At 40.2% G+C, this 13,163-nt stretch overlaps 1 protein-coding gene across 9 annotated transcripts in view; it reads right to left on the bottom strand.

The window, feature by feature from the left end:
• Positions 1-13,163, bottom strand: part of LOC110190420 (band 7 protein AGAP004871) — a 48,260-nt gene that overhangs the window by 26,124 nt on the left and 8,973 nt on the right. For 4 of the 9 annotated variants that reach the window (XM_086833579.1, XM_086833582.1, XM_086833578.1 and 1 more), the window contains exons 2-3: positions 12,028-12,127; positions 11,225-11,236 (exon numbers count right to left, since the gene is read on the bottom strand). In XM_086833579.1, coding sequence (XP_086689705.1) covers positions 11,225-11,236; positions 12,028-12,127 — 112 coding nt within the window. Of the gene's footprint in view, positions 1-4,796; positions 6,022-11,224; positions 11,237-12,027; positions 12,128-13,163 lie in introns of those variants that run through there. The other 5 variants (XM_086833580.1, XM_020960896.2, XM_086833581.1 and 2 more) reach the window with 3 other exon arrangements.

The following is a 13,163-nucleotide window of genomic DNA, read 5'->3' as shown; positions in this document are numbered from 1 at the left end:
CTTTTAAGTAAGCTAAAGATTTAAAGTCTACTTAAAAGGTGCCCAAGAGTTTGTTATACAATGTTTGAGGCACTAAAAAATATTTGTTAGTATCGTATAAGACACCTTTTACGGAGTTTTCCACCCTTGCAGAATCACTAAATTATTCAAAACTTATTAAAATTTTAGCAAAAACTGAATTTACTATTTACGTTGATAAATGGTTGTGAGCAGTCTTTTAATAAAAGTGAGATAAATCTAGGAAAACACACATTTTGACACAAGGAATTTTTATTCCTTTTCCTCTAGATTTTTTTCTCTGTCCTGAGATAACTGTCCCTATCTTTTCATTCCCCCTATCCATCCCCTCATCTGCCTTACAATTGTCAACGTTTGCGCTTTTCCGTCCGGGAAAATAGGAGGGAAAATGGAGGAAGGACTGGGCATCGGTTGGGTGGCAAGTATGTGACACAAATGCGTCGAATTATTGTCAGATATGAGGTCACTGTCCCTGTCGCGCAGTGAAAGTTTCCCGAGACACTCGAGCAAACAAACACATTCAATTCTGGCCCTGTTTGTTTGCCCCGCTGCTCTGCTCTGCTGCTCTGTTGGCCATTGTGCGGGCCAAAAGTTAAGTAAAGTTTGCTCGAACACGACCACAAGTACAACTGGTGGTGCGATGTAACTACCATGTATCTGTGGCTTGTTGCAAAATTCTAAAGGAGCTCGTTGAAAGCAAAAGAGGATGTGCTGTGCGTTTTTGTTCCAGCAGCAAAAAAAGCGACTAAAGCTAAAGCAACAGCTCCGAATCAATTTGCGTGGAGCATTACGATGGATGCCGGGAGACCCGTATTTTCGTTAGTATTACGGTAGTATTATCCTTTGCCACTGCCACTGCTCCTGCTCCTGCTGCCTCATCAAATATGAATAGGAGGGCGTGAGGCGGTGGTGAAATTTATTCGACACGGCCCCTGGCCGACCGAATGAAATATGCCAGTTCGGTTTATGAAACTGATTGGGCCCCAAAGTCTCGACTCTGGGCCGGCCGCGTTCCTCGTTAAAGTTGCATGCGGCTATGAAAAGGCAACTTTTGCAAAGAGATACCACGCCAAAAACTGACACAAACTTTTATGTCTATAGATGCAGGGTAAACGAAGCTTGCCTCAAATAGATGTTCATTAAATATTAAAATGTACAATAAATATTAATTTGGTAGTAAATGGGAAAAAATGGATACAAACGGTAATTAATTTAAATTGACAAACTGGTAATTTGATTGGAAAGCAATTAAAAAAGCCATCAGAAAGTATTTATTTATTTTTTCTTTGGAAATAAACTATTTTGTGGTATTTATTTTGGCATCAGTTATTTGATTTCTTTATTCAATATTATGAAAATACAAAAAAAATAAACACATTTCTTGGCTTATGTTAATTTAAACCCAATTAAAGAAAGTAAGAAAATACAGAATCTCCGTCCTATACAATATATTATTTTGGAGCAAATAGCTTTTAAACCTATTAATTTTAATTAAATAGATTTAAATGTGCTTAGATGATATCCTGAGAGCATTAAAAATAATATGTGTCATTTAAATAATCAATGTCAATAAGAATGCTATATCCTCTTCTTCTTAAAAGTACGATTTTTTAGCAAATCTTTTTAGTTGATTTCTAACTCAAGTTTTGATTTAAATCCGGGCATTTAAAATGTTCTTTGAGACCCTTTAAATGTTCTAAAATTGTTCTGAGTTTTGTATTTATATTTAGGATCAATATCGATTAATCTACAGCTATTAGATAAAATTATCCTTTCTTTACTAAAGCTCATTAAATACCCAACTACTTCTCAACTTTCATCAAACTTAGAGGGTTAATTTGATGATAATAATACCTACTCTGTTGCCCCTTTATTTTCATTTAAGCCTGCCGAGCTATCAATGGCTTTCATTAGGCTGTGATATTCATCGTTTTGGCAGGCGACTTGCTAAGTAGACCGACTGTCAGGCTGGACTATCGCCCAATCAATAATTCATAACCACCGCACATTGACGACGCATTCGCCGGCACTCGGCAATAAAATGAAAAGCGAAATGAAAACTGCCCTGGCCAAATGCTTGCCAATAATTCAGGGTCCTGTGCTGCTGCTGCTGCTCCTGACTTTATCAATGGTGAATCGGACTGTAGATACATAGTATATATACAATGTATATATATATAATCACACAATGAATGAATGCGAGGCGGCGCCGAGGCTCGATGTCGTTGTCGATTTTGGTGTCGCCGACATTTCGTCCTTTGCCATTTTTCCCTTTTTTCCATTTTAGCTGGAAAATCGTTGCTTTGCTCATTTTTCCTCTGGCCTTTCCCGACTATCATTTGGGCGGTTTTTCTGTGCTCTTTCTCCCGCTCTTGTGATAATGTCGCTTTTGCGGCATGAAATATTGATGTCGCAGAGCGTTGTGCCGGGCATATTAAGCGCTCACATAAAGTTTATTATAGGGACATATGCTCGGCGGGGAGCACTTTATATTAATTGATTTTTTTTGCAGAGTTCTTTTAACTTTTCACATGGAATTTAATCATCGAAAAGTAGCTCCCCGCTTTTCATGCATTTTCTCAACCACAAAGCCCCTGTTTGTTGCCACTCGCTGCAATCCTTTTTTCAGTCATTACTTGCTGTTTACACACTGATTTCGATAAGCAGGACTTCCCCGTGGAGCTATAATTAATAATTTTTGCGGTGCCTTTAAAGGACTTTTACAGGAAAAAAAATTGGGTATAATAAGGTAAAGAAACATTCATTTACAGTTGGGAAAAGTTCCTGACATTTAAAACATGCGTTATCATCGAAAATTGATAATTAGGTTTATGAAATAATGCTCAAGAATTCTTTTTCTTTCCATTTCCATTTCCAGAATTATTTATCAGTAACAAGTACATACATTTAAAACTTTTTAAAAATGTTAAGCTTTAAGGATTTATCCATGGGTATATGTATCTTTAATATAAGCAAAAATAATCCTCCTTTTCTCCCACAATTTTTAAAGATTTATCAAGTAAACGCAATCTATTATTCATTTGTCATATATTTTTTTATCCCAGTGTTAAGGATGTTCCCTGCTGATGTCAGCGACTGCTGAGCTAACCGCTCCGAGAATTAATTAAAGCTCCACATTGTTTGGCCAGAGCGAGTGAGCCAGCGATCAAAAGTCCGCGCGAGAATAAACAATGCACTGGCAGGGGGCGTACGCAAAAAAGGATGGGGCAGAGGATATAAATGGTGGTAGCATTCTGGGGGCCAGGACAACTGCAAATGGCCAACAAGCTGATAACGTGACCAACTTGGAAATCAATTAAAGTGCATGCGAAAGGGCCAACGGAACGGGCTCTGAGCTCTGCGGTCGAGTGTCGGGTGCAGAGAACGGGTTAAGGATGTCATGGCGCTCCCTGGTAAAACTTAATTATGGCGGACGGATGTGGTGCTCCAGGGGGAGCGGAAGTGAGCCATGCCGCGCATGCCACGCCCACCCACTTCCCTGTCCCATGCACACTCCACTTTCCACACACACTCTGCCACTTGTCGCCGGCAAAGAACACGCCTCGCCAATTTTTCGAACATATTTCTGGAGTGCACCACACACCCCACACACCACCCCTTTTTCGCTGCTCATTTCGATTTCCTGGGGAAATGTCGTCCTGCCAGCAGTGGGAAGATTTAATTAAAAGCTCGAGTTAAAGATGCCTCAAAACGAGGATTATAAATTATGGTTGGAATTATGCAAGGGATTTAGATAGTTGTGGAAAGGCATTAGTAACAAATGGGATTTAAAGTACTTAAACTTCAAGATAGTTTTATATATATAATATGAACAGAAGATCTGGAATAAATGCATTTAAAAACAGCACCAGTATACTGCACAAGTGACTGTATTTATTAAGCTATAAAATAAATATCGAATAGCACTCACTATACTCTTGAGTAGGAGTTTTAAACAAGTCATAAATATCATGAATGAACAAAACCATTATCCTATAAAGGATCAGCTACATAAATTCCTATTTTATATCCAATTTGCTGGCAGTATGAGTCTTCCCTGAGTGGTTATAAAATTGCTCTCAAGTGCAAAAACACATGTCCTGGATAAAGTTATAAATTGCATTGCATGGTGGCTCTGTTATGTGAAAGTTGAATAAAATAGAAATTGCTAGATGAAGGAACATTTTTGTATTTATTGTGTTTTATGAAACTATTTCTCATTCTATTTTCGAGCTCAGAGAAAGAGTAATTTAAATGTGAAATATGGAAGCCAAGACTAGTTTTGTATATGTATTCAAAGTTTAATTATAAAGCCAGGGTGGTTTGGAAAAATATGTGGAGTTTAATTATATAAAAATAGGGAATATATACGCACCATCAAACAATGAGAAATTAATTATGCCAAATATCATATAGAGGTTTTGATAATCTTTGGCTTGCTACAACTGTTGTTTCAGTATATTTAAAATATTGATTTAAAAACATTCCTAATCAATTCATATATATTTCAGGCACCTGTTCTTATTCCAATTTAAACTTGAATATATTTACTACTTTTTCAGTGTATAAACCCACTTTAAAACTCTTAAAAAAGTATAGATTGGTACAGAAAAGGCACAAATTGACAGCTTTCTGTTCCGAAATGCCATTACACTCAAGTTTCCAAACTTTTGCTGATAGATCTTTGGATTTTGCATAAAATGCTCGAGGGCAAAGGAACTTTGTTCAAGTTTTAGCCACCGCCTTGATTACTTTTGATTCCTGGTGCTGGTGCTTACCTCGACTGAACCCAAAGCCACCGCTGGTGGATCCCGAGGCGGTGGTGTCTAGAGCCACACGGCGGGGCGATACACTCGCCTCGCGCTGGCTACTGTGGTTGCTACCGAGCATCGCGTGGCGTCCGGTGGTGCGCGGTGTGTGGTGGGGATTCTGGTGGCCCTGGTGGTGCAGTGGCAGCTGGTGGTGCTGAGCCTGATACTGGTGCTGGTTGTGCTGGTGGTGCTGATGGTGGTGCTGCTGTTGCTGCTGCTGTGCTGTGGTTCTGGCATGCCGCTGTGGTGGCTGTTGCATGCTGCTGGCAGTTGTCTGCCACAGGCTGTCGGTGCGGTCCGATATCTTGGAGCCTTTTTCAGTTCACCGTTTGCAGTAAGGGAAATTCAGTTAAAATGCAGCCAGCCACTTGCTAATTGCCACAAGTTGCCTGCACACACACAGAAAACTTTCCACCGAAACGTTTATTTAATTTGCGCTTTAAGCACAGCTTTCGCTCTCGCTCTTGGCCGACCAAGAACTCTATTAAAAAGTTTTTCGGGCACAAAGTTTTCCAGTTTGGTTGGTTCTCTTCGCAACCCCCTGAGTTTTTCCCACCGCCACTGAAATTAGGACAGCCACAAAGGAAAAGCCAAAGCCACAACATCAACAATGAGCGGTGCAGCGACGATTGTCAAGTGAACCGTACGTAAGAAGGCGTTCCTGCTGCCGACGCTCATGGCGAGATCCAGAGTCCTTAATCCTTAGTCGGAGTCCGCAAGCCGGAAAAATAGCCAGGGGTATTGTATGTATATATACGTATACCCCGTACGGGAAACACGGAAAACTAATTTAATAACAACACGCCCGGGGGGCATGCAACGTGCCTCTGCTGGTGCCTGGAACTTGCTGCTGTTGCTGCTGTTGCTGCCGTTGTCCGCTAGCCTCTGGCCACAAGTCCTTCGTAGTTTATAGACCAAACCGAACTGAACGATGGCCCACCGAATGGATATAAATTTATTTACTTGTTTATCGAGTGTACGGTTGTATGTTCTCTCGTATATTATACATATGTATTTATAATCTACCCCTATTTGTGCTTAGACAACAATTGGTTCGAAACGAAGGGAACCGCGCGCGCGTTCTCTGTGGCAATTTATGCTGATTGCCATTGACAGTGGACAAGTTAATAGTTTGAAAATTACTGTTCGCCTTCCGCTAACGTATTCAGCTCAAGGATGCAGGATGTGGACTGCCGGATGCGATGATGCCCGATGATGTTACGGCCAAGCATTCGCAGATATCTTTTGAGGCAGCCTTTCCTTTTGTTGGTGACAACCTCGAACTAGTTTAGGATAAATGTTCAGCCCCCGAAATGTATATGATTAAACACTGGCGGAAAATGTTTGAGAACATTTGGGAAAATATCGAAGGAAAAGCTGATGGAATTGCCCAAATTTTTTGATGAGAAGATACATAAATTGTAGCCCCTTTAAGGGGTGATATTTTTTTAAAGACAATCGATATAATTGTTGAAACCTTTTTTTTTCAATTACATAATATTTTATTTTAACAATTTACTTAATAATACAAGCTTTTTATAGGAATTAAAGAATGTTCTCTATTTCTTGAAAATATATTTTTGTAATTTATTAAAGTTCCTTGAATCTACTGGCAATTTTCTATAATTTTCTTGATAGCCACCGATTTCCTAGTCATTTTTTAGTCAAGTGCAACAGCCCCCCGTAGATATTGTTGCAACTCACCCCCTTGGCCGTCTTCATTATGCCAGTGTTCATTTGACTGCCGCTGAGGCTTTTTTGCATCAGTCAAGTCAAGACGAGTCAAGTCGACTCGAGCCAACTCGACCGCGTTGTCAACTGTCGCATCAGTGTCCTTTCGTCCCTTCGTCCCTTCGTCCTTTCTCTGTGCTTCTTTTGGGCCAGCAAGTAGGCCATTCTGGCCGTGCTTCTAACAACGAACTGCAGGCTCAAGCCGGCTTCGCCTCCCGGCAGGACTTTCGCCGGGCGAAAGTCACGCAAGGACCCTCTCTCGTCATTTACATGCTTGCATAAACCTGAATATTTAATGCTGTCCCCCCACAGCCGATGGAACATCAGCAACAACTCTGAGTGTGTTGTTGGCTCGTTATCTTTGTGTTTGTCAAATTGAATTGTAAATATTTGAACGGCGGCCGTAGTTTTCATTCGTTCATGGAAATGGTGAAAAAAACTAATACAGCCGATGAGTTCAAGGCAAAATTGTGTAAATACGACAAGGATACGGGTATTGTGTATACAATTAATTAAACAGAGAAAGGATTTGCAGTGAAAGAGTTATTTAAACTAAACGATGATACCTTTTTTTGTGGTATGATATTTACTATGAATATAAGGGGTAATGGTAATGGACTATATTTCTGAACCAGTCCTTTTTATACCCTTGCAGGGTATTATAATTTCAGTCAGAAGTTTGCAACGCAGTGAAGGAGGCACCTCCGACTATATAAAGTATATATATTCTTGATCAGGATCAACAGCCGAGTCGATCTAGCCATGTCCGTCTGTCCGTCTGTCCGTCTGTCCTTCTGTCCGTCTGTCCGTCTGTCCGTCTGTCCGTCTGTCCGTCTGTCCGTCTGTCCGTTTCTACGCAAACTAGTCTCTCAGTTTTGAAGCTATCTGAATGAAACTTTGTAGTTAGCCTTCTATATACTCTCACTCGTATATATGTCGGAACGGGCCGGATCGGACGACTATATCATATAGCTGCCATAGGAATGATCGTAAAATTTTTACAAAAAAATTTTTAACTTTTTCAGTTTTCAATAGAATTGAATCAAATTTAAGATATAGCCATTTTGCTATACTCTACAATTTTGTGTAAAATTTTATGAAAATCGGAATAATATATCATATAGCTCCCACAGGAACGATCGAGAAATTAATACAATTAAATTTATAACTTTTTCAGTTTTCAGCTGATTTTCATCAAATTTAAGGTATACCTATTTTATATTAGTCTTAAATTTTGTGTCAAATTTTATGAAAATCGGACGACTATATCTTATAGGTGCCATACAAAAGATCGTTTGATGTAGAGGAAAAATGCAAATCTGTGTATGTAAAACTGCAAATATAATATGCATAGGTGAATGAAATGAAAGCAGCTATTACTTCATTGTTTCTTAACACAAATATATATAATTTATATTGTATGGATTCCTATTCATAGAAGTTCTATCTGCAAGGGTATATAAACTGCGGCGTGCCGAAGTTAGCTTTCTTTCTTGTTATTTATTATTTTTTGACTAAAAAATGAAATAAAAATTACTTTTTTAAAGTGATTACTGGTTATTAGACTGTCCTTAAGTATGAAGAGTGCCTCTAAACATATTTAACATTTATGCAATCATTCGTTTTATTAAGAAAATATTCAATAAACTATTATTTAACCACTCCTTTACTATTTTAGAGCTGTTGTTAATTACAAGCTGTATCTCTACCTTTAGTCCTGTGCACCTGAAACTTGTCTGAGAAACTACATTTGTTGCTGACTCAAACATGTAATTGCATTTTCCATTTCCAGGCTTGGCCGGCTAATGAGCAAAAACTAGTCTTTGAATTGATATAAATTAGACTAATTGGTTTTGCTCGTGTTTGTTTTGGTCGAGGGGTTTTAGCTTTGGCGCACCTGCAACATATATACATCCCTTGCATGTTGCTCGTAAACTGAAATAAAGGGAAGAGAAACTAAACCTGGCAACAAGTTAAGACTGCTAAGAGATGGCTGGCTATAATGGCCTGGGGCAGACTAGTAATTACCAGAATACGTATACGTCCTGTTGCACCAGCACCAGCACCAGCAGAAGGAGCGGCAGGAGCAGCGGCAGGACATGGTCGTGTCTCGTGCTAACGGCACTTGTGCCAGTTCTATCGCCATTTGCCTTTTGTGCGTCAAATTAACAACTTCCGCATGAGGCCACACGAGGCACTTGCACCCAAATGCGTCATTTTCTGGGGCCGCCTTCGTTGCCTTTTGTCTGGCCAGCGCAGCTATATTGTCATCTGGCTTTGGCCAGATGCCAGGATGCAGGATACGGGACACTACAGAACTATGGGGTTCTCCCAGCTCAAAACCCAGACTGACAGCCCAGACGACGAGACCGAAAGAGAAGCGGACAGGGCCTATTATTGTGCTTTAATGGCAGCTAAACTGGCAAGCTATTTAGCCAAAAGGGATCCGCCTCGCATACCGACCTGATTAATGGCATTTTAAAGTCTCACCCCACCGCTTAACCCGATTAAAGGACGAGTAATTGCTAGAAGTTTTCCATCTAGCCTCTTTGGCAATTGTTTGCCAACTATTCAATACTCAATTTCCAGCATTTAAATGCCTGGCTTCCGCTTCACCTAAAAGCGCCTTGGGGAATACACTTCACTACACTCACTCAACCGATCGATATGCAATATCTCTGCCATCCAGACGAGTCTTGGCCAAAACGGCGAGCATCCGCCGTAGAAGTTGTGAAAAATCTCTGCGCATCAAGCATGCTTCAAACGTATCATTTGAATCTGTTCGATGGAGAAAAATGCTCAGACATTTATTTTATTATTTTTCCTTCAACGGTTTTGCAGCTTTTTTGAGCGGAAAAACTCATAACCGAACCGAAAAGCAAAGTGAAACTTTGGGCTCAATGCACCGGGAAAAAGTTATGTATGTGTGGCTCTAGGGAAACTAGGAAAACAGGAATCAAAAAGGACGTTTTAAATACAAGTTCAGAAGTTAAAGTTTAAGGTATTTAAGAAGTATTCAATAAGATTTTATTTAGAAGGACCTTAGATTTTCTACAGTTTCAAAAAAAATTTTTTTGATGATCATTTAAAGTCTTCTTAAGATATATACAAGAAAGTCAGGGCTGATTTTTGGTGTGTTTCTTATACCTTAAAAATGTTTTTTATTGTTTGTTGAAGATTATATTTTAACTTAATAAATATATTGGTTTTAAGATAATTTCAGGATTTGTTTATGGCATAGCTTTAATATTTACCAATGCCTACAGATTAAAGTTGATTTAAAGTAATGTTATCCGGAATTTATATAAATTTACATTACATTTTATGTTTGATAAACGAAATTTCCCACGTTTTGATAAGTAGAAGTAGGGCTTCTCTAAGTTAAACATAAACACGGAAGAAAGCTCCCTTTAAAATATTCCCCTATAAAAAGTGTAGAAATTGTTCACTCCCATCCAATTTAAATATGATAAATAGCTTTTAAACTCTAGCCTTCTCTTTAAATTAGGTTTCTCTTATCCATCTGATCCGATAAAATGGCCATAACTCATATTTTTTACCATTTTTTTCCTGTGCACCTAAGTGAAAAAGCCTGCGCAAAGTTCTTCAATGAAAGACATAAAATATTTGCCATTTCTGTCTGTTTGTGCTTGAGTTTGTCTGTCTTTTTGGGGATTCTAAGGCGATTTCCTTAAGTTTTGCTGCAGCAGGGCCAGGGCCACATAGAAGGAGCATTGAACTGCCAGGACTCCTGCATTTTGTTTGGCAGAAGGCAATTCCCGGGAGCCAGGTCCAAAACTGGGCTCATTTTTAATTTCTTTTATTCGGCGACCGCTTTTGTCATTGAGAGCCGGTTGAGAGCTGGTCTGCAAATGATTTGTTTCTTACTTTTGTTTTCGTTTGCCACTGGTAAATGCCAAGTTTATGCAAAATGTTTTTGTGGGTCGAACATGGCCATAAGGGGGAGAGGGAGAAATCGGATGGACGGACAACTGGGGACCCAAATTAACTAATGATGAAAAATGCCGTCCCTTTTTTTGCAGGGCCTTTGTGACCTGTTCCAGTAATTTGCAGCGACGGAGGTCAGCATAATGGTTTATGAGCAGCTCAGTTTTGGCCTAAATGAAGTTGTCTGACCGCCAACAGCCTTTGGCAGAAGCTGAAGCTGATGCCACAGTGGCCACAAGAGCAGCAGTGGCAAGCGAATAAACAGATATTAAGTATACGCCCCCCGAGACCATTTTCTTTGGTCGCTCCCGCTCTTGTATGCTTATGGTAATATGGTTGTAAACGCAACTGTAAATGTAAATGTATATGTTAATGTAATGCTAATGCGTTTCACCCAGGCAGGCAAACACACACACACACACCCTGCACACACGCACTGATGCACACACACACGAGCACCGCCGCACCCCATGAAGTGCATTGCTCATACGCCCTGTTGCACACTGGAGAGCAATCAGGCCCTTGTAAATATTTCATTTATGCACTCGGAAACAGGAACTTAATTTTCGGCTAAACTATCTCAATTGGAAATGAAATCATACTTACGCCGGTCCGGCCCCAGGACCATCATTATCTATATTTGATATAATATATAAGAGTATACAAACCGAAGGCAAAAGAGTGGTTATTAAAATATTTATTCATTTTGGACTCACCAAGTCTACGTACTACAGATGGAGAGATGTGAGAGAGAAGCGTTTGGTTGATTATTTGGTTGGTTGGTTGGTTGTTTGGTTAGTTAGTTGGATTTTGATGATGCGTTTTTGGTTTTTTGGTTTTTGCGTTTTTGCAAATTATTTGATATGCAAATTTGTACAGAGATAGAGAGCGTTCCAAATTCGTCGAATTTGTTGGGCAAGCATCATGAAATGAGTTTACGTTTAATATATTATTTAAAGGAAAAGAAACTGGTTAGTTGACAAATTTACAAATTACACAAGTGTGCGTGACGACGGGATCGGTGGGTGTTTGTGTGTGTAGTGTGTAGTGTGGAAATGACGATTGCATCTACGCTTGGCTTAAATCTAGGCTAAGAGTAAGGCACAGCCATGCCGCAGCGTGTGTGTGTGTGTATATAATGTTATATGGGGGTGTGGCATGCAAAGACGAGGGGGGAGGTTGTTGAATGTTTTCTGAGGAATCCTGCGGAGGCAGGGGGCAGTGTGGCAGTGTTGTGGCGGCCAAGGGGATGCAAAACGGTTAAGCGAAATGTGAAACGCTATTTATTTGCCCCTCCTGGGTGCGGGGTTGGGGGTGTATTTCGGTCTTGGTAGGTAGGTAGGCTTCTAGGAGGCATGTTTGCTGGGATTAAACTAAGTATGTCAACTGCAAAGCCAGTAGGTCAGGGATATATGGAGTCCTCCTGCCAGTTGTTACCTCTCTCTGTGTGATTGCGGGGGTTTCGGGATGGGGTTTCTGTTTTCGGTTGCTTCGGCAGCCTTCTGCCTGACACACTTACTTTTCATGATCCGATTCCTGTACTCATCATCGCGCTGCATGGTTACACTGCCACCGCCGTTGGAGACCATCGAGCTCACTTGTTCCATGGGCACAATATCCTGCAAGGAAAACAGAATGAATACCACAACAGCAGGAGATGAAAGACTAACTATCTATAATGTATATATCCGTTTCCTGAACCTTAAATCAATTAAAAGGACTCTTAAAAGTAAAAAAAAAAAAAACTATGCAGTTTTGGCATCCAAGGAATAACAACGATTCCCTTTTCCCATTACACATGCCCATATATCCTTGCAACTATAATAAACCCTTGTAAAACCACGACTACTGTGTGAAAATACAAAGACGAATGCAAAACTGTCATCAATCATACGCCCCGGCGGCAGGTCGGCAATATGTTTGCCGCCTGCTTATCGGAACGAGTTATGGGTTTTCCCACAAACAGAAAAATGGGAAAAATCCTGGAAATAAATGGGAGAGAGGGAGAGAGAGAGAGAGAGAGAGAGTAAGAAAAACGGAAAAAGGAAACACCAAATGCAGCATGCAGTATATGTTGGGCAACCTAATTAGGGAAGGCAGAAAAATTGCATTTATTTCGGTATGGCCATGTCCTGCGGGCAGATATAAATTCCATAAATTCCTTTTACATTTTTAATTGTCCGTAGCGACTTTACCCCAAAAATGAACTAAAATAAATTGGGTTCATTTCTTTTTTTTTGATTTTTTGTTCAACGCTTTTGTTGAAGTGCCAACAAAGGCATTTTCTTCATGCCACGCTATGCCACGCCATGCGGTTTTTCCAGCTTCACTTTTTGTGATATCTCGCTTGCCAGTTTTGACTGGTTCCAGCTGCACGGACCGGATGGCCAGGACCAGGACCAGGAACAGGACGAGCAGCTGCTCTTGCCCAGCCAGCCGTGATATATTCGCCCAGATATATATACTATATGTAAGTATCCTGTATTGTGTGCAGCCAGCGGAGTGTGCCCTCGGGGAATGGGATGTCGGGACGTTGGGACGTCGGATTGGGTAAAATGGATTATGCTCGGCTCACTCGTCGACATTTATTAATGAATTTAACAGGATTAGCTGGGGTAATAAACGCATTTGATCCGATGGTTAGCTGCTGCTCAG

This window comes from Drosophila serrata, unplaced genomic scaffold, assembly GCF_035046125.1.
Source record: "Drosophila serrata isolate PLE 108 unplaced genomic scaffold, ASM3504612v1 contig_272, whole genome shotgun sequence".
Lineage (NCBI taxonomy): Eukaryota > Metazoa > Arthropoda > Insecta > Diptera > Drosophilidae > Drosophila > Drosophila serrata.
The sequence above is the reverse complement of the archived record's forward strand: the minus strand, read 5'-3'. Positions and strand labels throughout refer to the sequence as shown.